Raw genomic sequence first — 26040 nt, forward strand, 5'->3', positions numbered from 1 at the left:
AGAGGAGAAGGAGGGCCAGAAGGTGCTCCAGGCACCTGAGCTGAGGTTCCCCTGCAGCCCATGGTGAAGATCATGGTGGAGCAGGATGCGTCCCTGCAGCCCATGGAGGTCCACAGGGACACAGAGAATCCCCTGTCTGGATGCCTGAGAGGAGGCTGGGACCCCACAGGAAGCCCATGCTGGAGCAGCCACCTCGCAGGGACCTGCAGATCCATGGAGAGAGGAGCCCACACTGGAGCAGGTTTCCTGGTAGGACCTGTGATCCTGTGAAGGACCCATGCTGGAGCAGCCTGACCTTGACGGACTGCACTCAGTGGAACACTGACCCACGTTGCAGTAGCTTGCACAGAACTGCTGCCTGTGGAATGGACTCAGATTGGAGAAGTGTATGGAGAACTCTCCCATGGGATGGACCCCACACTGAAGAAAGGGAAGGACTCCTCTCCCTGAGCCGCAGGAGAAACGACATGTGATCACTGACCATAAGCCCCACTCCTCATTTCTCTGCGCCTCTGGGGGGAGGAGGTAGAGCTGGGAAGGAGGAAGAAGTAGGGGAAAGATGTTTTAAGGTTTGTTTATACTTGTCATTATCCTGCTCCAATTTTGTTAACAATAAATTCAATTGATACCTCTAATGCAAGTCTGTTTTGTGAGTGGTCTCTGACATTATCTCAACCCATGAACCCTTTATTATATTTTCTCTCCCCTGTCCAGCTGTAGAGGGCAGTGAGAGAACATCTTTCGTGGGTGTCTGGCATCAGCCAGCATCAGCCCACTAGTCTTTTTGAAACCTGGATACCATTCTTCAGATCAAGAAGCCAGTCCTTCAACAAAGAAATGGAAAGGAGACAAATTAAACAGGAAACCAAAGCTACCAGTCCCTGGTCTAACAATGGTAGCAAGAATCAGGAGGCTAACAGGTACTACCACCTATCATTTAAATAATTTAATTCTATAATACTGTTAAAACCTGGTGTAAGGCAGCATGGTAATCACTGAATTACTCCTGTTGTTCATGTTGGTCACAGTGAACTTGTAAAACAGAATCAAGAAGTGAATTGTGTTATTATATACCTGCTGGGTTACAGCTTGGTTATTATTGCATATTAGTGCTGCATAAACTCTGGATGTAAATCTAAGAGTATAAAATGGAAACTTCCAAGGCTGAGAGATACCATTATTATGGTTAATCAGGGGGCTTTCACCTTCTGAAACCTTACCTTCATGTTTAAGGCAGTCATGGAAAATTATCAGAGTCAACTTATTTTACCAGTTTCGGCTTGAGAAATGCTTCCCTAGATCTACCATCACTTTTTTTGTTTCTATCAGAAAGCTCACAGTTTCAGTCCGTGGAAGGGCAGCACTACAATGGCAGAGGCAATGCAAATTCATGCTGAGTGGCACTAGCAGAAATGTGTATGTACATTTAAGTGTATGTGGCTTAGTGGGTGGATGAGGAGATAAATGTGCACAGCCATTGTTCATATACTTAAAATATTATATACAACTTCAGGAAAAAAGACAGGAGGTTTCCTCTTCAACTTCAGATAAATAATCTCATTAGGCTTCTGGAAACATATGCCAAAGAGCTCACTTTTTTCCTGTGTCATTTAGCTGGGCCTTGACAGTTTCTGAGCAAGTTTTATTGTTTGGTTGGGAATTATTTTAGATCCTCGATCAAAAAAAATCCTCAGGCTTACGAAATTCTCCTTGGCAACACACTGAAAACCCAGTGTCCTCTGATGCCTCTGATTCTTATGTGATCAGGGACACTAATGATAATGACCCTTTGCTGAGTATGCTACTTGTCTAGAGGCCTATGTCAACTACACCACTACATCCAGAGTGGACAGGGACAAACTATTTGTTTGCTCCTCAGGCCCCTTGGGCCCTGTCATATGCTATTTGTTCTTGCATTAAGAGGTAGTTTGACTCGGCTGGGCTGACATTTCCTTCAAGTCAGTGTATTCCACTCATGCAGTAGCAGCTACCAAAGCATTAAGTATAGACTTGAGGCTCAGCAGCAATCATTTAAGTGGCTTTTTTGATTCACATCCAGGGCTTTTCACATTTTTACTGGTCATTCTGAATCCAAAATGACACATTTTTTTAAAAAACTAGTTTTGCTATTTGATATTCAGGCGACATAGCCTCCTCATAGTTAACGTGGCTGCTCATCAATAATACGCATCAGAACCTGCAGCTGAGATGGTGAACAGGGACTGATATTGCTGCATGGTACCAGGGGCATTGATCAGGTCTACTTTTCTTCTCTGCATCATGGACACCTGATCTGATATGTGATTACTCTCTCAGTCGCAGCCTTCTTTCTTTTTCCTTCCATTTCCTATTTAAATTTTACTATTTAATGCAATAGGATGCCCTTGTGTTCACAACTTAAAAGGAAGAGTATCTATTTTTTCCTGTTGGAGTTTCAGTTATTTAAAAACAAAATACCCAAACTCTTGTGGGTTTAATAGGGGCAGACTGTTGCTAATGTAAAACAGGTAAAAACAGTCATGAAATGCTGAGTGTTTTTCTGGTTAATTTGTGTTTGTAGGTATTACTGGAATTTGAAAGATTTGTTTCTGATTGATTAGACTCTTCTTGTATTGCATCAGTGTGATTCTGCCCATGCCATTTGATGCGATGCAGCATCCAGTTAGAACAGTGACCTCCTAAATGTGAGGCTAGACCATCTGTGATGTACACAAAAAGCATTTGTATGTCAATTGTCTATTTCTATCAGTAATTTATTACAATTTAGAGTCACCAAAAAGATGTCATTAAAAAGATGTCTCAAATCTATCTGTCCAGATCCATATTTGGTAATGCAGATTTCTACTTACATGTTAGTAAAACTCAAAAATTCTCCACTCTCTTACCAGGTCAGACCACTTGTCATGAGGTCCCATGGAATCCCTGTGACACCATTTCCATCCTCTGTTCTAACCCAGCAATACAAGAAGTCAAAAATTTTTTCTCATAACACAATACCCTCTTCTCTAATGCCCCCATCACTCTGGGAATATAGAAACCTTTGCAGCATTTCCAACATTATCTTAGCTGTAGGGCTGCTCAGAACAGTTCAAAAGTCACAATTCGGGTTTCAATTTATAAATTAATTTTTCACGTATTTGTTTCTTTTTTCCAATATTCCAGACTTCTTGTCTTCCAGGGTCCTTCTAGATCCTCTGGACCTAAAAACCACAGCTGAGAAAAGGTTTGCAGAGTAGCTAGCTATTTCTGGGCAGGTGGGACAGGGCAGAGCTGACTTGAAAAAGGAGCTTTTAAAGTAAATTTAGGGAAAAAAAACTTTCAAAGATAAATATCAGCTACAGACATGACAGTGCTTTAGCTGATTTACCTCTTGGGTACTTCTAGTTGACATACACTAAAGATTTCTGGGCAGGAAAGCAAGTACCTGTCACTTTCTGTAAATTACAAGGATACGAAATAGCAGATTATACAGTCCACCTTTGTTTCAGAGAGGAGAGAAGAGTTTGACCATTACAAACAAAGCTTAACAGAGCTCTCTTCTGATTCAATCCACTTTGTCTTTTTTAGCACCTTGGACCAAAGTTAAGTCAGAGAAGATAAAGAGTAAAATGAAGAGACAGTTGGGTCTGGGGAGAAGCGGAGGGTGCGAACACTGGGCTGAAGAATAAATTTAGCAGCAAGAGAGAAGAGGAAGAAAACAATGTCTGGATTTGGAAGCCCGGCAAGTTCTCCACTCACTGCTCAACCTGTGTTTAGCAATTCTGATGTGCTACTGAGCAGACAGCTCGGGCTCAGGACGACTACTCTCCCTCAGTCCCTCTTCAGCAGGCAATGAAAGCAGGCTGTACTTTGAAAATCTTCCCCCATCATGCAAACTGACACAGGCATGCTTTTCAAAAACCCACAGCCAATCTGTTGATCATTACTTATTTACAAAGGCCTTCGGGCAGAAAGTCCTGTAAAAACCATACTTGATACGGTATACACTAGCTTTTTCTGCTTGTGGAAAAAAGTACCCCTAAGGCTACCTCAAACCATCACTTTCTATTGCACATAAAATGTACCGTGTAACACTAAAGTATTTAATATATATGGTATAATATATCTACAGGAAAGGCATTTGTGTAGAAGTATGTTACCCTGTATTTGGTAATTTGATGTTTTGCTGAAGGCTATGACTTGAAAAAGCCTGCACCTAGTACAGAGGACCTGTCATCTCAGTACCCAAGAGCCAATAGAATAAAGAAGTACCCTTAAGCAGCAAAACTTTGACACAGCTTTGAAGCATATGAAAACAGTATAACTCCCCAGAATTATTATTACTCAAGATCAAAGAAATGAGGCATACTTTACATAGCAAACAGGGACAGTGTGTTCAGCTCCAAATGTTTCAGCTCTTTCTCTCTCTCTCTGTCTCTCTCTCTATCTCCCCTTCTCTTTCTTTTTACTTCTGCTTCCCCAAAATTAGAATCTGGGAGAAGGAGGGGTGGGGGGAGCACAGAAATCACATGTTTAAATTTTAAGCAGTTAAAACAATTAGCACCAGGTAAGAGGGCTGTCCAAAGGTAAGCAAATTGAAAACTATGCTAGCATGACAACTGGCACTATAAAAATGAGAAGTTTGCCAGTATTCGCATTTTATTCTTCCTCATAAACTGTAAACAAGCATGTAAATCAGTGTCATACGGGCAAGGTTGAGCTAACAGGAAGGCAAAGAACTTTTAATGATACATTTAACAGAAATAGATGGTCAATAGAAAAAAAAAGCCACAGCTGGGTGCATTTTCCTTCTGTGAATCAATCTCACTTTTGGTTCTGTAGTCTAAACAGAGATGAAGACGATTTGTGGAAGTTATGCCCTTGAATACGCCCTATATTGCAGAAACAATAAACAAATATGGATGCTTCTGTAACTGCCCAAAGAAAATTCCAGTCTAGTGACTGAAATACAAAGAGAAATATCACCTACTTGTATCCAGAATCCTTACAGGAACAAAATAATTATAAATTATACAAATCCTAATAGATTTTATTTATGGGAATAACTATGTATTTGTATCAATTTTTTATTCACTTAACCTCTGTGGGCAGGCAGAGTTATACACACACAATCTCAAATTGCATGAATGTGTATGTTTATATATGTAAATAAGTTTCCATTTTTCTGTGTGTGTACGTATATATACACACAGAGTGGAAAATATCTGCTATGGTATTTATGGATACAATTATGGACTGAGGGTCTAGTCTGGTTACACAGGATATGCAAAAACAGGAACCTTGAAACAGCCTCCTTGAAAACTCTGTCTTCTACAGGATCCCATTTTGACTGATTTGAGCAGGAAAAAGGCAAAGCACAGTGAGACAGAATGCAAATGACATAATATTTTAACAGATTGCAATTTCTTGTTGCAGTTCCAATTTTAACAAATTTCTTAGATGTAATTTGTCCTATGAAAGGAAACTACACAGTTATACAAAGGAGTACTATTGTAAAATAATGTACACATAGCAACAGGGGAAAATATCACTAACAAGATGCTGTTTTCATTGCCCACTTTTAGAGGATATACTACCCTCTTAGAAATCCCTGTATTTCATAATTAATGTGCTTTTAGCTTGACTAAAACTGCGTTAGTTTTGAACTTTGCTTTGGCAAGTACATATATTATTAGACTTTTTCATCAGTCTAAATCAATTAACAGAAATTTGATTTCAATCGACAGGATAAAAGGAAGGTAATATTCAGGTTCATTTTTGATTGTGATGATACATCTCACATATGGCCTTAAGTACAGAAAACAGTACTCAGAGGGAATCCAACAAAAAGAGAATTGCCTGAGGCAAACTAACCACATGAGTTCCCCTGATTGGTTAGTGCTATCATTAGTGCCACTGCTGTTTAAGAACTACACATGGACAGGACAGGGTGACAGCTAAGACTTTAAAGCCTATGTATTTTTCAAACAGCTTTTCAAACTGTTTTTCATGACAGAATTTTTTTTCAGCTCTATCATTAACTGCTGACAAGCTGACAGAATAAATACTTCAGCCTTTCAGAAACCATCTAACAATCTTCTTTTTTCACCCCCTCCCCTTATTTTTGATGTGGGGGGAGGAGAGGAGGAAGGAAGAAAGAAAGAAAGGAGATGAAGATATGAGTTTCTTACAGTCTTACCTCATCAGTTTGGGTGAGGAGTTGGGTGAATTTCGCATGCCTCCATTTCGCTGCTTTTTTTTGGGTGATAGTGTCGATGGCTGCTCATCTTCAACTGGAAATATAAGGAACTCATGAGATTAGGTACTGCTCTGAGTGCAATATGAAATACAAGTGAAGTAGCAAAGAACACACACTCTATGTCCATTCACGCACTGATACTTCATTGCTAACATAGGCTCAACAGTAATAAAATTCAAATACATGTTAGTCAAAGAGATTGGTTTGAAGGAGAAGCAGAGAAGAATACCAGGGTTTTGAACATAGGTGTTCAAATTGGTTTCATACTTCAAAAACAAAGGCAGGGGGACCACATTCAGGTTATTCTTAGAGTTATTATCAGTTAATCTGCGCTACAGAAAAATAGAATTAGTGCTCTGCTGTATTCCCAGACAGATAAAGTACTATTTGCAATATCAACATAACAGCTGCCAGCCTGCTTTTGCTAATGAACTAGACACCAGTTGGTTCTCGTTCCTCACATGCCAAACAACAGAGTCTTCATGAAGAGATGTAAAATATTCAATGCCTTGATGCTCAATGATTCAGTTAGTCAGGAATGTGAATGCAGCCTGCCATTGTGCACGGATCTCCAGCACAAGTCAGACCTCATCGCTCTACTCTCCTCCCAAAGCGGAGTTTTAACACGAGTGAACAGAATGAGGTTGAATGGAAGGGGGGAGACAATACCTGTATAACAGAGGATGCATGTGTTATGCAATCTTTTAATGAGGATGAGGTGCATTTTCAAGGACAGATCAATTTCCAGATATAAAATCACTTAGAGTTTTGCCAGTCATAAGCTACTCTTGGATAACTTACGTCACAATATGCATTGCTTTAATCTGTATGTAACTTTTAAATGTGCTATCAAAGGGAATAAACTCATGCCTGCTTTCTCAGGTTCATACTAATGCTATTTTATTCTGATATAAAGAAGAAAAAATAAACTTTTTTCCCATCCTACTGTTGCCTGAAAAATTAATTATAAGATAACTAATGCCTAGAAAGCTTTTACTTTAAAGCTAAAAGGAAAGACAGTAGTAGTAGTAGTAGTAGTAGTAGTAGAAGCTGCTATATTTGAAGAGCTTAGTACACACTAGCACTCCACAAGCAGAGGTTGAGAAAAAAATACTACTTGCCACAAGATACATAGGAAAAACAACAAAACTGAGATATATGTCACCTGCCCCGGACTCATCTGTGAAGAAATGAAGCAACAGCCTTTTGCTTTAACCCTCTTCCAACACTATTTTATTGCAGACTGCATTCCAGCCTGCCACCTTTGTCTCTTTGCCAAAGCTTGCTATGGAACTTCATTTTGCCTTGGTCAAGACCAAAGGGCTGGGCTCTGAAAATACATTTTGCTCTTTTTGGATGACCTGGCATCACCTAGTACAAGGGAGTCATAATCAAAGAAAGCATTACAAAGAAAAAAAAAGAAAAGAAAAAAAAAAGCTAATCTCAAAATAAATGTGCCAAAGACTGGTGTAAAGTGTAATGCTAAGATCAGAATAATGACTGTCTAATAATGATTTATTAACGAAATTTCTTCTCTTCTTGGGAAGCATCACTAAGGACAAAGGAATTTTCTTCTCATTTGACTTCTCTTTCTTTTTGCAAATCAAAGTCCTATAGTGTAGATGCTTATTGATCTTTAGTCAAATGCCATTCTTTGGCTGAGAGATAAATAAGCCCACAGAAAATTCTCAAAAATATACAAATTGAAATTTTCTTTTTGTGACAGTTTACACATATTAAACTAGATCACTTCAGTATTTAGCTATGTGTACCATGAAGTAAACATTCAAAGAATTGTTTCACTGGTAATATCTTTGCAGTTCTGATTGCAAAAAGGTGCAAGTCTTTGTGCTTTTCAGACCACCATCTACAAATTATTCTCTTGAAAATGACCTAGGCTTATTTTAAACTTCGCTACCAAAAAAGTTATTTGCATGCTATTCCACACAGACAATAGGTTTCAAGATATCCACTGTGCTCCCTCATTCCTCATTGGATACAAATATTCAGTTCCACCACTTAAAAGATCAAACGAACAAGAACCATGAAAAATGTTCCTTCCAGAAAACAGCAAATTATCTATTTTGTTCTCTTGGGAGTAAACATTCTAAATTTCACTCAAATTGATCTGTTACCATGTGGTTACAGAATGTTTGCCCAGAGATGCAGTATGGCAGATGTATAACAATTATATTGTTATACAATTTTAGCAGTTCAAGGAAGATACACAGCCATCAGGACCACGGGCAAAAAACTTACAGTAACACAAGTCAACTGTAGATAATATTATAACCAGAAATAAGTCTCTGAACAAGAGAAAACAATATTAAAAATAATATTTTTTCCAAGTTTTCAGCTAGCTAGTAGTAAGACTACTGTCTGATCCTTTCAGGTTCTGAAAGTGAATACAGTAAGAATGTTTTTGTAATATACAGTCCAACACTTGTGTTCTCCAGTGCTGCCAGGTGATGCTAACCTGCCACCCAATTAAAATCAAAGCCTTACTAGCAATCATCCAAAATAACAACTTCCAGAAGTAAATTTCTAGCAGTCTGCACTTTTTATTGGTACTGCATCTGCAATAAATAAGCTTTTTTTTGGAATATGTGCTTGTCATATTCAAACTTTTTTACTGTCACCAGCTGCCTGGAAGGTCCAAGCTTGATGTGGCTCACTAATTAATACCTGTTAGCAAAGCCTTCTGAGGGATCTCAATTTGTTGCTTAACCAAGAAAGCCATTTATTCCCATTGCAACAATGAAAAGAGATCTATATTAATCACATGACAGAAAATCAAGTTTTATTTTTCACTGAAATCTCTGCTCAGAGTTTACAGAGCATCTGCAGTTTAGTAACACAGCTCCATAGGAATGGGGGAAGGGAACACATGAAGTTGAAATATGTGACTAGTATCTAATGGACACTATTACCTGTGGCTTGGTTCCCAAAAATGTCGCAGTGATAACTCACAAGTGGCTTCTTAGTAATTATTATCCTTCAGACACTCCTATCAATTTCCTGCCTGTTTAAAGAAGTGGATCTAGCAAAAAATTTAGTAAGGTTATTAAATATTTTAGTTTCATAGTTTCTGTGTCTGCATTAATTTAAAAGGGAGTCTTAAATCTGCTTGCTCTTATGAAAGACAAACCTATTTGAATAATGGGGCTGTGATATATGACAACTCAATTCTGATACTGTATGTTTGCTTTTGTTAATGAGTCCCCATTTTTCGTCTTTATACTATAGGATTTGCATTAACTACAGCCATATTATGTTACGCACACTTTCTCTTACCGCTTTCATGAAAATTGGAAATAAGTTCAAGAATTGGACACAGTTTTACAGATTTGGAACTCAATTCAGTCTCTGAGTTCTAATAACATTCAAGAGCTTGTTTGCACATCCCTAATATAACACTTATTGTACTTCTGTAACAACCCAGAGCTCACTTGTCTAATAACAGTTTTGCAGTTCAGGACCATTCAGTGCTAAAATAAATGTCAGGCAAGTCTAATGAGGCTTCAGATACTCAGTTTTATGCTGGAGTTTAATTTGAAGTTACACTGATGTTTTAACATGTTTGCTTATTCTAGAGTAAAGAGTGTTCGTTATTTCAATGACATAACCTCCAGACAATGTTCCATGAATTGGTTTAAGATGTGCTGGTAATTTTAACAGCCTTAATGTGGAGTTGAACATCTGTAACAACATATTACTTGAATTTTATCCTCATTTCATTTTTAAAGCAAAACAAAGGGAAAGTTTTTCAAAACAGTAGACAAGTTCGTAACTTTTTTCTTTGTTATTTGCTCATTATTTTTAAGACAATACTGTCTCCTTGACTGCCTCGCCCAGGTCACTAGTTGAACTAGTTTATAGATACATTTTTAGACACCAAAAAGAGCTGAAATTTGAAATAACATCTATGTTACTGAACATCACCTGAATTGGGTTACCTGGCAAATTCAGTCCGCCTAGCATGTAAATGCTTTGAAGCAATTAAACCCTTTGAAAGGTAAAGCACAAACCACCCAGAGACATTAGTTGACTAGCTATCTCGATTAACTTATTAATCAATCACCACATCTGGAGAAACCCACATCTGTAAGCACTTAACAGAGCATTAGTAATGTCACAGTCACATTGAAAACAGGCTGCAAAACCATGCACAAACCATTCTGTATTGCCTTATGCATCCAGCTACTGGGCTACCTACGGAGCTCTTGGTTCAACCCAGGCTTTTGGGAATGGTAGCGGTATTTTACGGGCAAGCTGAGTGCCCTTTGCAATCTACAGTAGGTAGATTTTCCTTGTTCAACAGAACTCAGTAAGTTAAGGTGCAGCAGCGAGGGGCTGTTGGGTAGGAAGAGGCTCCCTTTACGGTTATTAACAAGTGGAACAGGTTCCAGGATTCCTTCAGTGGACTTGGCATCAATCAATGCATTAGTAGTTGCATTCTTGAATTGATATGAACATTTTGAGTAACTTGATCTAGCTGCATTCTTTACTTCTAAATAATAAGAAAAAATTTAAATTAATTTCTTTGTATTGAAAATTATTTCAAACCACAGGCATGAATAAATTTTGGTATTATGTGGAAATACAGACATTAAAGCTTAAGGTATCAGTTCCAACAGCAGAAATAAAGGTTTATACCTGCAGCTTTCTTATGTTGTTTTTTTCCCCTATAAAAATGACTCTTCATAAAAGAATACTTATAAAAGGATTATTCAACAATATTATCACCTTTAAGCAATAATCCCATCCTAGGGTAAGTATGTCTGAGGTAATACTTATTTCCCCATGTTGATAAGGGCTTTGAGATTTACTGTCTGTGGAGGATGTTTATTTCTTTGAAACTACTGAAAATGACAGGGGAGGTAAAGCACTCTGCTGCTATTAAAATAAATAAGGAATCATAGAAAACATAAGGTCACCACTTCAAAATTGTGCAAGCATACTTATGGAGTTAAACTGATTTTAAGGAACCCACATAAAAGTTGAGTATTCAACAGTGCTGCATATTGTAAATTTCAGGAGGTCATACATAGTACCTCTGAAAAGAAAAGTTAAGAAATTCAATTTTCTACACATGGATTCAGCTTAAAACTGTGATTCTTTGTCTTCCATTGATAATATATCAAGGCTGTTTAAACACTACCCCCCTCCCCCCAACTAATACCTCTAACAAACGGCACCCTCAGTAAAAAACAGCAACAAAATGGTTTTTTGGTAAAAAATATGCAATAAAGATCTTCTCCTATTTCTTGTTTCATTCTGAATGAGTATAGTATAGAGAAGAACATATATAACTGAGCCACTAAGACCTCACATTTGGTTATGCATAATGAAATAAGAAGTTTAGGTAGGGAGTAGCTGGTGAACTGATAAACTTGAAGTACTATTTCCACAGGTTTCAATTGCCTTAAAGATTCTATGGAGAACATTGAGTAGAGGCAAAGTATTTGAGGAGGTCAGCGTGTTTTTTGGGATCTTTGTTTAGTTTACCACCAGCTAGAAACACCATCTGGTAACAGGAAAGATAAGAAAATAGCACTCCCATGCTTGCCATTTTTCTTCAAGCACAAAATCTGTCTCTCCCATGGAAAAGGTGAGTGTGTAAGAATTACAAGAGTCATTTGAAAGTACTTTTCAACAAGGTTGAACCAATTGGTGACAAAGCACCCATTCAAATTCAGTGATCTTTTCATGTCTCACTACTATTCTGACTGAAGTAGATCGAAAAATTAGCGACAAAAGAACTAAAGTCTAATTTACAACATTATTCTGATTTTTACTAATAGAAGTATCCAAAGTATAATAATAATAATAATAATATTGCATACTCACCAGAGTTCACATATATTTTAAATCATCAGACAAAAGCATATATCTTTGATTAGTAGTACTGCCACAAAAATAAAATATACTGTATAAAATATTGAATACACTACTTCGAAATTATCAATTTTACCTCAGAGTTATCGGGATTTTTATTAAATGTTGTACTTCTGATATTCCTCCAAGTGAAATAGTTTTCAGATGATAAAATGCATCTGCAGAGATCTATCTCCCTACACATGTCACTGGTCAAGCATGTATTTGAAGGCCTTGATATGCATCAACGCAGTTCTATTTTTAAAGTGCAGATAGCAATACTGGAAACAATCTTTTAAAATCCACATTCTGTATCAAAGTATCTTCACATGCAATGGAAGAAGACCAGAATCTATTAAGCTTATCAACCCTCCAATCAAATTGTTTACGAAACACCATAATCTTTTCACAGTCTCTTCTGGAGTTTCAGTAAGTGATGGTTTCAGATACCAGACCTGACTATTAAGCAATAACCTTCCATAGCAGTGTATGTCTTATGGTATATTCCATGCAGAAAAATTCAAGCTTTCCCAAGATTTTGTGCTTGCAGTGGCACAGCATGTGTCAGAACAAAAATACTTGTCTTTTGGTATGGCTTCTTATCTGGAGCTTGGCATCGTATTTAATAGCACCACATGGTCTTGTTCAGCAGGAAGGCACACTGAGCTGCTTAAAACCTGACTTACTTCCCCTTACTTCCAACAGTGTGGACAGGTACTGAGCATGGGCATAACATGTTGACGATTTTTTTTGGTCAAATTATTCTAGATTTAAAAGCTCTAACTACTGGTTTCATGCCATGACTTCCAGCCTGCTGCCTCTGACAAGAGCTCAGATCAAAGTGGAAGAAGCTCCACAGTGGATGAGTGATGAAATTCTTTGTACAAAGGACAATTTTCTGTCTTACTCCAACAGTTTATGGCCCATGTCTTTTTACTCAATCTTTGAAAGCAAAGATTACAGAATAATCTCTGAATGACCTATCCTTGGTAGAGATCTCTTTCTCCATTCCTCCTAAAATTACATACATATTTTATACCACAGAAGAGTAAAACTGGTTACTTTTAGTGTAAATAGCCTGTCAAGCTGTAGGTGCATGCTGTGCACACACACAGGGCTGTCAGGATACACCTTGAACTACATGAGCAAGCACAGAGCTTTTGAATTAAGCAGAACTGTACAACTGGGTGAGAAACACAGGCCAACTTCAGCAGACACACTACAGTGTGCAGAACCTAAACCACTTATGGAGCATCCCCCTGTTCAGCAAAGACAGTTGATTTTTATTAATAATTTCTTTAAAATCTGGTTGGGTTCTTGCACTATTATGTGGGCTGATTTCCACAGAAAACGTATTTGGGAAACAAAGATTGCTACTAATTATATGGAATTAAATACATTCTTACATATTGTCACTGCCTCACTAGGTTTGGCAATCAAGCTGTCTGGATTGGGGTAATTTGTCGTATCACTGTGCAACACCAAATCACTACCTCCAAATCCACCAGGGTCCTCTTCCAAGTATGGGATGAGTTTAGCACCACCAAGTCTACTAAAACACAACTATTTTTCTAGTCATAGTCAGATTATTTATTTTTATGTAGCATGAAATATGACTTTATTTCCAATGCAAATGGTCATAGGCCTGCATTGTTTATGCTGCCAAAGTTCCTTAGAACTGTTCAGTATATTGTCATGTATCCATAAGGCATTACTGTTACCTAAGAATATTTTGAGAGCCATTTTGAGAGCAAATTTTAAACTTCTTTCTGAGAATGGCAAACAGTAAGAAACAGGATAAAAGCAGAGTAATGGTAAGAAATTCCATTTTCTGTAGCATTTTCTAATTGCATGCTGGGTGAACACTACCTACTTTTAATAAATGCTGTACAGAATTTGCCCAAGAAGCCCGTAACCATTAGTGAGATAAAAAATAATATATTAAAAAAATGTGACATATTAATGCAATTGTAAAGGTATTTTGAAGTTGTATTCTATTCCTATTCCTTACTCCCACCCTCAGGAACTCCCTTTCAAGCTCATTGAATAAACACTTGCCTACAGACTGCGTTAGGGAATCGTGCCTGTTTCTATTTCTATACATTTTATTTATTATAATGAAGATAATTTGAATTGCAATCTGCAACTCCCCGAACATTTTTAAAACAACAAATGCAGTTAAACTAATGCCTGTGGCAATCTCTATTTATTCTTTGTGAGCATACACTTGCCATAACTTAAAACTGGGCTGAGCTTTAATTTAAATGTAACAAGGCAGAATACCAGTACAGTGCTTTCAACAAAATGGCTGAAACTGGCTTCAGCATGATTTGCCTGGAAGGGAAAATGAAAATGTGTTTTAAAGGAGAAAAAATATCCTGACCAAAACCAGACATTCTAGACAACCACCACTGATACCCAGTGCTCCTTTCCTCCCCCATCTCTATCACTGCTAGGCTTTCAGCACTGTTTTTCACCAGACACTAGCATAGTGTTTTCCTTCATAGTCAGCCATCAGCCAGAGCTGTCACTTGCAGATACTTCATTTTTGTTTCAGTCTAATTCATACTGCACCCCCTTAATCTCTGTAGTTAGTAATGCCATGTCACTGTGAAGATACGTCAGATCCAGCACTAGAAATACTGAGAGTGTTTCTAACAGTTAAACCATCTTGGTGTGAAGAAATAATTTATTTCTTCCCCCAACTTAACCAATGTCTTTCTCCTGAAGATCTTCTGAGCTGACCTCCAAAGGAGCAGTCTCCATACTGCAATATGGCTCAGCTTTCATGGGGTGGGGGTGAAGACAAACTGCAACCCTGCATCACTAAATGCAAATAATCAATATGTTGATTGAGCTTTTGGCTATCAGAGTTCTTTTGATGGGAGTGACAGTGAGCATGACTTGCCTCACTCAATGACAAGCCTGTTTAGACTTTTTGCTACCTACCACTTTGTGAATCAGACAACTGAAAATACCCACAGCAATTCCTCCCAACTGTCAGCTATTGCTGTGATTCCACCCAGCACCCCCTGTACAAGACAACAGATTAACCATTAGGCTAGATATGTTGAAAATATACAGCTTCAACCTTTCCCCAGCTAGCTCAGAGCGATGTATAGATGATTATTTCAACCGTCAGCTGCCGCATAGACTTAAACCCCTGCACAATAACTCCTGGATTCATCTGCCCCTTGTCAAACTTGCACAGCTTTAGTTTGAGCATACATAGTGTGGCAGTTTCACTGCGGATCTAGAATAATCCAGACGGCTGCTGTCTCTTTGTTAACAGGAAGCTAAACTGATGAGTTTGTAATGTATTTCTTATCAAAGGTAGTTTCAAAAAAGAAAATGTGCCAAATCAGTTGGGGTTGGAATTTAGCATAATATTCTAATATGATTTAATCAAAACATTTGGTATTTGTTGGGGAACAAAACCACCCCACATTACTCATCCTCTAAAAATCATTTCATGCCAACGAACTATTTATTTTACAAATTTACTTGATGCTTTTGGTGGTAACAGATGTAATGAAATCATTGACTAGAAACTACAATATAATGGTGCTTGATGAGATACAAAAATGTTAATTTTAGAAACTGCGGAGCAGCGTTCGCTTGGTGTCTGAAAAGGTAATTCAAATGAAACAGGACTGCTGCTTTTGTTTCTCTGTGCATTACAAACTCAGGGAAACGCATTTCATTCTGGTTTTTATACAACAAGATATGCTGCTTATCTCTACACACTAGCACCATTAGAAAAGCAGGTGAGGCTGGCTTTTAGTTGCAGTATGTGCCACTTGAAGCAGATAAAACATCAAGATCCAAGAATGTCAAGAATGCATCATCAGAACATTTTGCAGATACTGAATGGTGCTTACATGAGACATTCTCTTTGAAACTGCAGATCAAGAAATATTTCTTTTCTTTTTTTCCCCTCTTTTTGTCCCAGGCTTGTACATTGTGGCTAAAGGCACAGAACATTCCAAAACAAATGCATCGTGTCTACTTTTTTCTTTTTTTCCATTTTTCTTTCTATTAGCACCCAATACTTAAATTTTGTATTAATAATACATGATCTTTCAGTCTTAATTCTCCCACATAAAGAACTGAAACTCAGCCACAGATATATTCCTCATCTTCGCTTTTCTTTGAATGCTGTAAAAAAAGAGTCAAGAGCAAATATGGAATCTTGCCATGCTGGATCCTGTTATTAATTTAAGATGGCTGCTCTGATAGTCAGTGAAATCAATATAAACTTTAAGTTCCTGATCTTTCAGAGTAACTTGTATATCAAGTGAAAAATAGACTACAAAGGAGTTTGGAAACCCAGAAAACTTATTACTTTAATATTTTGGTGAAAAAAAGGTCTGGCATATGGGTTTACACCATTTGTACTTATTTTTAAGGATGGAGCAACTCCCTAAGGTTACCACAGAAATGTATTTTTTTCTTTGCTCCTCCAGTTTAATTCAAGAACACAACTATTATGAATGCTGTATCAATTATTATCATTTCTCTGTTGCTATGACTTCAGCAAGCAAAAAGTGGCTTAAGGCTGTCTGAACCGTGGTTGATCCAATGTCCACTAAAGTCAGAGAAAACATTTTCACTGACTTCAGTGGACTTCAGATCAGGAGCTGTTCATACCTCATGTATATATTACTGTAAATGAGAAGCAAGCCTTTCCCATACAAACAGCCTTTTATGCACATTGGTGTGTGTAATTTTGAGAAGAAAGGCTTCTGATTTCATGGATCTGGTTTCTTGTTTCAATACAGAGGTACATAAACAATAGGACACTATTTGTACCTAACAAACATCTCTTTCCCCTGCCAAGCTTGCACAGTAGAAAAAAAGCTACTTCAATTCCTAATCAAATTCTAATTTATATTTAGACTAAGTCATAGGTCCACTGAACTGTGAACATCTTTTCTATATCAAATTTTAGTATTCCCTCATATTTTTCCTGATATTTTAGCCTTCATTCTCTGCCTTTTTAAATTATGATTCACTCTGTAATTGTTTATTCAAGTCATTATACTGTTATTGGAAAACTGTGAAATTAAAAGTTTAAAAAAAAGCAAAGCATCAGTAGACTTCCCCCCTCCTCCCCACGCCTCATCCATTTAATTGTCCAATTGACTTCTCCACATGTCATATTCATACAGAACACTATTTGGATAAAGTTTTGGGAAAGCGTTAAGAAATGGAGATGTGCCAAAACTCTAGAACTTAAAACAGAAAGTGGTCTCTTTTCAACGGGGTCTGTTTTCCAGAGAAACATCAAAGTGAAGGGAACTAACTTTGTCTTTTGAGAGTGCACTCTGGAGAACAAGGAAAGTCGAAGTGTCTCATTGGTATGGCAAGTGTAAATATGCCGAGTTAAATTTTAAATTATGTTACTTCTTTATAACAAGCTGTTCTGAACATGAAGGACAGAAGGAGATGATACAGAAAATGTTGCCCCATGTGTCAGAAAAGAGCTGCTCAGACCCTGTGTTTCCTACCAAGTCACAAGCAGATATGAACTACGATTTTGGAGCCCCAGCTGCTGTCTCTAGCAGAGCAAAGAACAAAAAGACTGCTCAAAGCCACATGTTAACATTTTAACAGATGACCTGGTGATCCCATGGCTACAAGCAGAGGACTGGGAATCTCCTGTCTGAAATTTAGTTTTACCACTGATCTTGGGTTACACAGCCTTGGGTGACTCACTTGCAGTCAATTCTGTTTTAAAGGATGGTCTTACAGATCTGGCTAGAATTCAAGTGAGCAAATGATCTGATAATATGGATATTAATTTCTAATTTTTTTTCTAGTAGGTGTAAGACTGCAAGGTTGCTGTTTGAAAAGTACATTTGGAATATATTCCATAAAAATATACTATATTCATATGTGATAACAGTATTCTGTTATTACAGTGTTTGGTGGTTTTGTTTTTCTTTATTAGACATGAAAGTGTGTCTCTAACATTGAATAACTAACATCCTTTTTATTTCTGTGTTTCTATTTTCCTTTGTTTAAAAAATATTGTCAATTAAGGGACACTGATTTCCTTATGAGTGGCCCTTTGACAGTTCCCCAAGGCATGACACGTAAAACCAAAAGGCACATCTTTGGGAGAGTCTTTAACAGTCACAACACAGAGCAAATGAGAATATTCCATGCATTGTCATACACTATCCTTGTTTCAATGCATAGCAACCCAAAGTGTATTGTCCTTTGTCCTATTGCCTGAAAGAGGATTTTGACACCAGCTGTAAGGGACCCAGAGGAAGAAGTTGCAACACTAGCAAGGGCACACTGTAGTTATGCAGTTCTGCTAAACTGTAGGAAGAATCTGTCTTGTTTTTACAAAGTTAAGAAAGTTTCCCCTTTGTGACTAAACACAGCAGCTGATCAATCACTGCAGAAAACAGTGAAGTTCTATTTGTGGACAAAAAATAAGCTACTATTAAAAAAAAAAGAATCTAAATTTGAAAGGCCACTCATCATTGTGCCTATGATCACTTTTTGTTTACGCTCCCCCAGCTCCATTAAATTCAGAGAAAAATATACAATGCCTTGAAGTAACTAAGAGTAAAAGTAAGCACAGGAGCCCTTGGTGATTGCTTTGCTCCTTGGGATTAGAAATCTTGTATTTACAGCATAGATTGTGTTTGTCAGGAAGAGTATTTCAGTGCACAGGAAAGTGATATTTCCATGCCTTTGGAACAGGACTCCACAAATTTCAGCTCAGTCTTGCTGCAACTGTTTCCATCCACATTGGGAACATTGCAAAGTGTAGGCAGATTTCATCCTGCAGAAATCTAATTAGAATTAGTCTCTGTTTTTTGCATTTAGAAGTGCCAATTTATCTTAACATCTTAAAAATACGTATTTCCAGTGTAATTCCAACCTGCATATCCTAAAGTTCTAAACTGAAATAAAATTTCAGTTTATATAAATAAAGTAAAATAAAATACCTTGCTCATTAAAAGAAGACACACTTGTTCCCTGCAGTGAAGTAAAGATTTTCCCACACTTCTTCTAAATTCAGAGAACTGTACTCCTAAATTCTAAGATTTTATGGGTTTTTTTAAAAAATTTCTTCATCTGCTTCCTCAATAGCTTCTTTACTTTTGAAAACATACTTGGAGAGGATTAGTCTGAGGCTGTTTCTTTTTTTAACTAGGTGGTTAATATGCGACCAATAAACTGGGGTTTCTTAATATATTTTTACTTTGTAAAATTTGATACCATTGGCTTCTGTTTATCCCTGAAAAAAAAGAGTGTAGAAATGTTTGTTTCTCTGAACAAGAAGAACTGAAATATTAACATTTAATTCTGACTTTCTTATTGTTAGTCTTACTCAGTTTTCACCCCCATCAGTGAAAAAAATTTCCATTTACTAATGGAATGGAAGAATGGAAAAAAATGGAAGAAAATTTCCATTCAATTTTCATAGGATCAGGCTCAGTGATCCCCAATACTCATTCAGACTTAGCTGTAATATTCCTCTGGGATGGAGGTTTTCATACTACTGTTACTTGTGTGGCCATCATATAATTTCATATGTAAAGTATAAAATGCTGTACCTGTGTACATAGACACTGGTTCTAGGGACAAGTGCTTACAGTGTATACAGCTTTATGGAAAAAAAACTTTAAAAGAGCCATATGAAATATTTTTTTATATAAATATAAAATTGTTTCCTTAGCAAAGCAATACATAAGCAAGTTCTTGCAGGCTTCTCAGCCGCTACTGATTTCTAAGCCAGCACCACCACCTGCTGGTTTCAGGGAGTTTTGAGACCCAGTGCTGTTTTCCTGTCTTCAAATCCATGCATAAATATAGAGCAGTATTTCTCAGCTGTTCTTAATACATAAAAATGTTGTTACCAGAAAAGATTTTTAGCATCACTCTAACAATACTCTATTAGCTAAATTATGGCTTTCATAAAAGCAGGGAATGTTAACAAAAAAATTATTTTATGCAAAGTACTGTAAGTCACAGGGTAAACATTAAAATTAATCAAACAGATTGAACCTGTTGTATTAAATGGCTGTTGTCACATATGCAGGTTTTATTACTTACATAGTTAAATACGCTTCATAACACTAAGAAATGAGTATTTTTTTTCTAAGTGATCCCTACTTAAGTGTATTCCACAATGTACTTCCATTCTTGTGAAGCTTTTTTCTTGCTCTGAACAAACGCATCTAAAGCAACAATGCCACCTGTTAAATCTATTAATATAAAACAACCAAGATATAAATAACCAAGATTAAATCTATAAAACAATAGCAAAAATAGTGATAGCAAAAATTGAGATGGAATATAATAAATTGCTATGGATATTTAGGGTAGTACATAATTTCTAGGTAAAACTGGCAAAAAAATGAAGTAAAACAGCAGAATAATAACAAAAAACCCTCAAAACTCATATCTCTGCAAAAAGCTCACTGTAGACTGGCTAAAATTGATTGCTATGGGAAGCAAGGGCTGACAATCTACCCCAGAAGGGTGGAAAAAAAGCATAAGCTAAGAAATCCAGTGGTGACTACTACTAACTATGTTACTTAGGTCATCGTTTTGATTTCTAATACGAGGAATACTCAGAAGTATGGAGGTATATAGCAAGGATCATATTTTTCAAACACAACTTGAATAGGCTCAAAATACCTCCATACAAAATTAAAAAATTACTGTAGTCAATTCTCTCTCATAATTTCCCTATTATTAAAAAAACCTACCTTACTGATAAGACTGAAATTTCTGCTGCAACTAGGGTCTAACTCTTCCAAAATCTTGTGAGAGGGCAAAGCATGCCATCTCACATCCACTTCATGTAAGACCACCTATAATGGCCTAAAATTACACGGGCTAGCAACAGAGAAAGAAAGCAAATAATACTGAATCTACCCAACTAATCTGATATCCATGTCTAAAAAAAAACATAAAGTTACAAATGTTTTGTCCTTTTAGTTTTTACTTTGATACTAAAGCTACAGGGAACTGCCAACTTTGCTTAGTTCATGACAAGGATCAGATAGATCGCAACCCATGATGAGGAACAGCTTTAGGAAGAAAATTTCAACAAACCCAACTGCACTGTGTTTGGTACTTCTGGATTCACTAACCAAACCTTGATGAAAATGTGGGCATTACCAAAGAAAGAAAAGGGAGCCCAACAGAGCACCCTCACTATTCGCACACAGTGCAATGATTCAAGAGTAGAGCAAAAAAGGCAACAGAGAATTTTGGAGAGGATTGTCAAGGTGTTGAATTAGCAGGTTACTTAGTTGTGTCCCATAGAACACTTGGTGTGCTCACCACAAAAATAATTTACATACCATGAGTATAAAATTAAATTCAGGTGATGTCCCTTTTCAAAGCAGGTAGCTTGACAAGGAAGAGAGAAGACTGATAAAATTTGAAGGAAAAAAATAATTTAAAAAAGAGAAGATTCTGAAGGAAACCAGGAAACCACTGAACTGCCAGGATTTCTGTTGTATTATCACACCAACTTCACAATAAGCTCTACAATCACCTGGACCAGAAGAACTCTCTCCAACGAAGAAAAAAATTATGTATAAAATTTCGTAAGATTTACAGGTCAGTCACTACCCTAAAAGAAACTACATCAAACACAAATGCCACAGGATGCCAATGTATTTGGAAATACTGTTGCTGCCAGAAGTTTTGAGAGTCAGATACTGAAAGCATCCAGAAATCCTATGCTCAGGGGACACTGACAGCTGTCAAGAAAGTCATCTTCCAAAATCAAATTGCTTGGAGCTCTACCTCTGAGGGTTTTATTTTGTCCTGTTTGAGAAGAAAGAAGAGGGCACACAAAAAAATCATATGCTAAAGGCGGATTAAAACCAAATGCATATTTTGACATATTTTATACTCCTCATGGCAGAACTCAAGGACACTGCTGAGGAAATCTGTGAGACCCAAGGGACAATTTCAGGATGTTTCCTGAGGAGTATGTGGGGCTTGAGTATGGAGGCTGAATATACGAACCTAAAAATATGATGCTGGCATATCCTAAAGCTAGAATTTTAAATGCAAAACAAGAATTTGCTATTTAGCAGCAAAGTACCAGTAAAATTGTGGATGAATGAGCTGCAGCATTCAAACAGTCCATCAGCCAATCAAAAAGACCTTTAAAGTTTGATCAGTCACTGGACATGCTAACACTAGAAATCCTGAATCCAAAAACAGAGTAGGCACTTTCATTAAAGTAGGAGAGAGCATTTTCAAGGATTATTTGGAAAAAACAAAAAGACAGAAAGTTCTCCACAGATCATGCTCTATTAAACAACTACTTGTGGTGGTGGTAATAGAGGAGATCTGAAACAAAAAATTTAAACAATCTTATGTTTAAAAGAGACAATATCAGGTGTAGGGAGTTCTAGGAATGCCATAACCACATGATAATAGCATACTGCAGTGCAGATAGGGCACAGAATTCATACTTCATAAATTAACATGCAGAGGGATCTGGTGTCAGCAGGTTAGAAGAATGTCAATCCCTGCTCTTACAGAATTTCACACTGATGTAAGATGAGTCAAGTCCAGACTATGTGATTGGATTCTTGGCTTGAGCCTTCCCTGGCACTGCAAATTGTTTGTTCATCTACTCCTCTTCCAAACATAACCAAGGGCTTCTGCTGAGTCATGTAACTCCAAAGTGTAAGATGCCTGCACGTTGGACTCCTTGTATGGAAGGGTCCTGTCAAACAGTAAGGATCACATTACTGACTCCAGGCTCTGCAATCTTTGCACCACAATTATCATTACAGAACCTCTGCTGAGACTGACATGTGCCCCAGCCCTACTGTCTTCTCATCTTTTCTCCTTTGTCTAAATGAAGACATCAGGAAGGTATATCTTGTTACTCAGGACAGGGAAACTATTGAATACAAATAATCAAAATATATTCAATGAAATTCTTAATATATGTATTTATCTATTTATTTCTTTTTCTTTTAATAACATTTCTATGGAACACAAGTTTTGTTTGAAAAAAATCTGTATTTTAAGAACCCTTGAAAAATTTAGATCTTTCACAAATGAAAACTGACTTCATTCTCTGCAGAATTTTGTTCATAAAATGAAACAAAAAATTACAGTTTCATGCCTCAACTTGCACAAAACATCATTTGTCAAAAATTAAAATTTAACGTCAGTAGAACTCTTAACAACAGGGTAACAGGTTCCACTTTTTTTCTGTGGAACACCAAAAGCAGTTATTAGCATCCAAGAGTTTGCAAACTATGTTTTACTCATTGGAAAGCTTATTGGCTTTGTTCAGAACCAAGTAAAAAACAGAGTTTCTTGTCAAAAACAAGACAAGATACAAGAATAGTTGGAAGCCCTTTGCTGATGAGAAATATTAGCATACCATTTGAGTATTTGGGAATCATGTCCCTTATTCTGGAAAGGACAGCATAGTACAAAAGTACACCCTGTTCTATTCAGCAGTGCATCTCACTTCTTCTCATCCTTCTGCTGTCTCATCCTGTGAATGATAGCCATTTTCATACCCTGCAATTCTAAATAAATACTGTATCACTTCCTTGCTGCTGCCCGTCTTGTGATTGACTGATCACAGAGGACGTGGCAGCCCTTACATGTTCTGGTAGATCAGGAATAATTCCAATAGAGGTAAAGCATGAATAAAAGAAAAAAAAAATCTTTGGACAAATGCCTGCTAAAGAAATATGCTATCAGTTTATACCTATGGATTTACCACATATTGCTCATGGAACAGGAATAAGTATCATCTCTACATTTGGCTCAAACTTCCAACTGTTTTTATTCTCTTCAAGAAGAATCTTTGTCCTATCAGCCAATAAAACTTTACCAGCTAGGCAAATATTTATCCTGACTTATAAATTACTGTCCATGTGTCAAGCTGCTGTTTTTACTTAATGACCAATCCCACAAGGGACCATCTAAGTATGACAGAAGCAGGGCTAATTTTAGACTAAACTATGTCCGTTGTTAGATGGCACACCTGCTGGCTGGTTCTGGCAAGAATTTGCTCAGAAACAGACTCAATTTCCTGTTGCCAGTCTTCCTCCATAGCATAGGGTGATATAAAATCTCTCCCCATATTGCCAGACATGCTGTGTCAGGGATAGCACCATGGGGTGTGAGACAGAAGATAATGTCAGGAACATGGAAATGAAGAAAGGCACATGCGTAGTGCAAGCAGAATCTTTTATGCAAGAATGAATAAAGGAAATTGCATGACAGAGATCAAAGATACTATAATGAATTTTTTTATTTCCTTCAGCAGTTCTTCATAGCAAACAAGGTCTGCATTCCAATTAAAGTTCAGAAGCAGCTAAAACCTTCAGATTATTTTAAAAATACAGCAGTAGAAATACCTCTTTGCTGATGCAGATAAACTCAGTTACTCCTGCCCTGTCATACAGTATACCCTTTCTACACCTCTCTAAATTATACCACAGCAAGGCAGCTATGGTTATTTCTCTACACCTTCTGTCTTGTACCCCATTTCACTCTACTCTTTTTCTTGCTGTGCATCTACATTCTTAAGCGAAGATCAGAAAATCTGAAAATTGGCCTCTGAAGGGGAATAACTATGTCAAAAGGACATTCAGGCTTATATTTAGGACTTCAAAATATAAGGATCTCACAGCACTTCCCAGTACAAAATGTAATATAGTATAATAGATGGAGAATACAGTATTTTCCTTCTCTGAGGGGAAGAAGAACTACAGTGGCGTAGTCAGTCAGTGGCACAGTCAAGATTGGGATCTTTGCCTTGTGGCACTTTTGTTTCCCATTTGCCTAGGTAAAATTTCCAGTCAAACTAAAATGCACACAGAAGTGTTTGACCAGATAACTCTGGACACACTTTACACAGTAATAATGCTTTTTTCCACCCTTCATTTTGAGAATATTTGTACTGGGCTAACAAGATCTGATCAGTATCAGTGAAGCATGTCTCTGTGAGGCAGCACACATTATGCTTCCTAAAATGTTTGATAATAAGTGAATAACAGAATTACAGCATTTAATATTAAGTAAAGTATCAAAAGGAAAAATATACCATTGTAATATTTTTTAAATGCTAAAAAAAAGCTGGTGAATATCCTCAAACAGAGAAAGGATGACTGAACTTTAACCTATTTTGAAGTATATTATCAACACAGTTAATAACTTACATACTGAAATAAATGTATTTATGATTTCTTAAAAACAAATTAAAATTTTTCCTCATGTGTCCTGTTCAACCCTCTCCTGTCTACTATAACCCCAGTCAAAGCAACAATACAGCATTGTGGCACTTCAAGAACCACATATGGAGTTATATGACAGCTATCTCCTCTTCATGCAGAATATAAATAATTCACAAGGTTGTGTTTCCTGGCATACACAAGTACCTCAGAAGGTTCTAGGTACTCAACAGAAAATAGAAAAACCCAGAAAAATTGCCTCGTAAGTTGCTTCTGACTTCCAGACTGGGGGCTAATCCACTCTGCTGGACCTACACTGACCTTGATAAAATCTGAAGAGCTCTTGTTCTAATTCAATAAATTCTCCTAGCCTAGGTAAAAAATAGGTTGGCTGCCCCTGCATCCAGTTTGAGAAGTATGAGCCACATAGTATTTATATTAGTGACTATTAATGTTACTAAAAACTTGATTAAAGGTATGCACATATTAAATATGCCTGGGGTCTCATGGAATAATCAGATGATGGATTCACTGTGTTTGATTTTTTCCATTTCTCCTGCTTTTATATCAAAATGTATCAAAAGCAAAAACACTGCCATACATAAAGCAAGGGCTTTCATTATGGGGGGTTTTATACTAAACTACATTCTACTTTATATGTTTAAACTATATTGTTGTCTGTTGTATGCTTCGATGAGCAGCTCCTTCTATATACTACAG

At 37.0% G+C, this 26040-nt stretch overlaps 1 protein-coding gene across 11 annotated transcripts in view; it reads right to left on the minus strand.

The window, feature by feature from the left end:
• KCNMA1 (potassium calcium-activated channel subfamily M alpha 1) overlaps positions 1-26040 on the minus strand; it is a 427658-nt gene that overhangs the window by 56556 nt on the left and 345062 nt on the right. For all 11 annotated transcript variants that reach the window (XM_062496670.1, XM_062496669.1, XM_062496668.1 and 8 more), the window contains one exon: positions 6179-6272. In XM_062496670.1, coding sequence (XP_062352654.1) covers positions 6179-6272 — 94 coding nt within the window. The remainder of the gene's footprint in view (positions 1-6178; positions 6273-26040) is intronic.

This window comes from Cinclus cinclus, chromosome 7 (genome assembly GCF_963662255.1).
Source record: "Cinclus cinclus chromosome 7, bCinCin1.1, whole genome shotgun sequence".
NCBI lineage: Eukaryota > Metazoa > Chordata > Aves > Passeriformes > Cinclidae > Cinclus > Cinclus cinclus.